This window comes from Sinocyclocheilus grahami, unplaced genomic scaffold, assembly GCF_001515645.1.
Source record: "Sinocyclocheilus grahami isolate Dianchi unplaced genomic scaffold, SAMN03320097.WGS_v1.1 scaffold289.1, whole genome shotgun sequence".
NCBI lineage: Eukaryota > Metazoa > Chordata > Actinopteri > Cypriniformes > Cyprinidae > Sinocyclocheilus > Sinocyclocheilus grahami.
The window spans coordinates 1,099,345-1,100,575 of NW_015505468.1; the positions used below are offsets into that span (position 1 = coordinate 1,099,345).

The following is a 1,231-nucleotide window of genomic DNA, read 5'->3' on the forward strand; positions in this document are numbered from 1 at the left end:
CGTTTTTTTTACCGTAAATTTTACGGATTTTTTTTTACAGTGTACTGTAATGCTGTAGCCTAGGGACCTTTGGTTATCTTAAGGCACCCCTGCTTATAGCTTATAATATTTATGATAATGTTAAATGGTATCCAGTATATGAGTTAACATTGTTGATGAGCCTCACTGAAGGGACTGAGGAGGGAACGTAAGCCAAGAAAGGTTGGGAAACACTGGTTAAACAGTGATTGAGAGTTGAGAAACATCACTACTATTGACAAGCAAAAATGTAATGTACTTCTATATAGTCTATATAATAATTTATGAACATTAATAACAAGCCAATACTTCCCTTGTATTATATTTGAATATTTCATGTGTTTTATTGTTTATTTTGTATAAAAGTAATACAAATCAATAATATTTTATATTACTTTACTTTTATTAAATTGCAATGTTTTTATAGTTTAATTGCATCATAAAATTTAACCTGAGATTTTGAACACTCTAGCAGCTGTACTGCTTATATAATGAGTGCTTAAAAAACCTTGCATGCCATAAAAATCCTCTAAATACGCTCGAGCAGTCTAGATTTCACTGTGTGCATGTGTATATGCGTGTGTGCGTGAGTGTGTGTGTAATCTTCAGTATGGGATCATAATTTGCAGAGCATGCTGTCATTCATGCATTTCAATGATATAGCTGCTGAGTACATAAACACGGTCATCTGACAGACGTATCCGAATTGCAAACCCTAAAGAGCCACAATGCTAAAAGTCTCCTGACTGGCATCTGCCAGTCTCTCTGAAAGCCTTTGTGTCTGTTCCTGTCGTTACTCTGATGCCCTAAAGCCTTATAAAAGCAATACAACATATGCTATTGTATGTTAGGTCATCTCATTGTTTACTGTATTGATATTAGCGTTTAAAACCTAGGAAGAAACAATGGAATATGCATAAAATCGGATGCGCTCAACAAAGCTCAAACTAACAACTGTTTACTTTCTTTAAATGTATACGAGCTGCATGCGTGTGTAAATACAGAAGGCTACGTATTAGCTATATTTGTGTACGCATGTTAATATCAGCTCTTCATTTATCATCTGAATCACATGGAGACAAAGAATCATGTGTGTTTGTTTTGCAACACTTACTCTGTCCCTCGAATTTTCGTATTATTATTCCAAGAAAGGTATTCTGAGGAGCGACATGCCCTCTCCTTACAGGCATGATTATAACAATCTTCAGCTGTT

General features: G+C 34.8%; 1 protein-coding gene across 1 annotated transcript in view; it reads right to left on the reverse strand.

Annotated features, from left to right (window-relative positions):
- Window positions 1–1,208, reverse strand: part of LOC107600684 (potassium voltage-gated channel subfamily H member 7-like) — an 82,362-nt gene extending 81,154 nt beyond the window's left edge. Inside the window, exon 1 of the mRNA XM_016292641.1 lies at window positions 1,133–1,208. Within this exon, the coding sequence (XP_016148127.1) occupies window positions 1,133–1,208 (76 nt within the window). The remainder of the gene's footprint in view (window positions 1–1,132) is intronic.
- Between the last annotated feature and the right edge of the window lie 23 nt (window positions 1,209–1,231).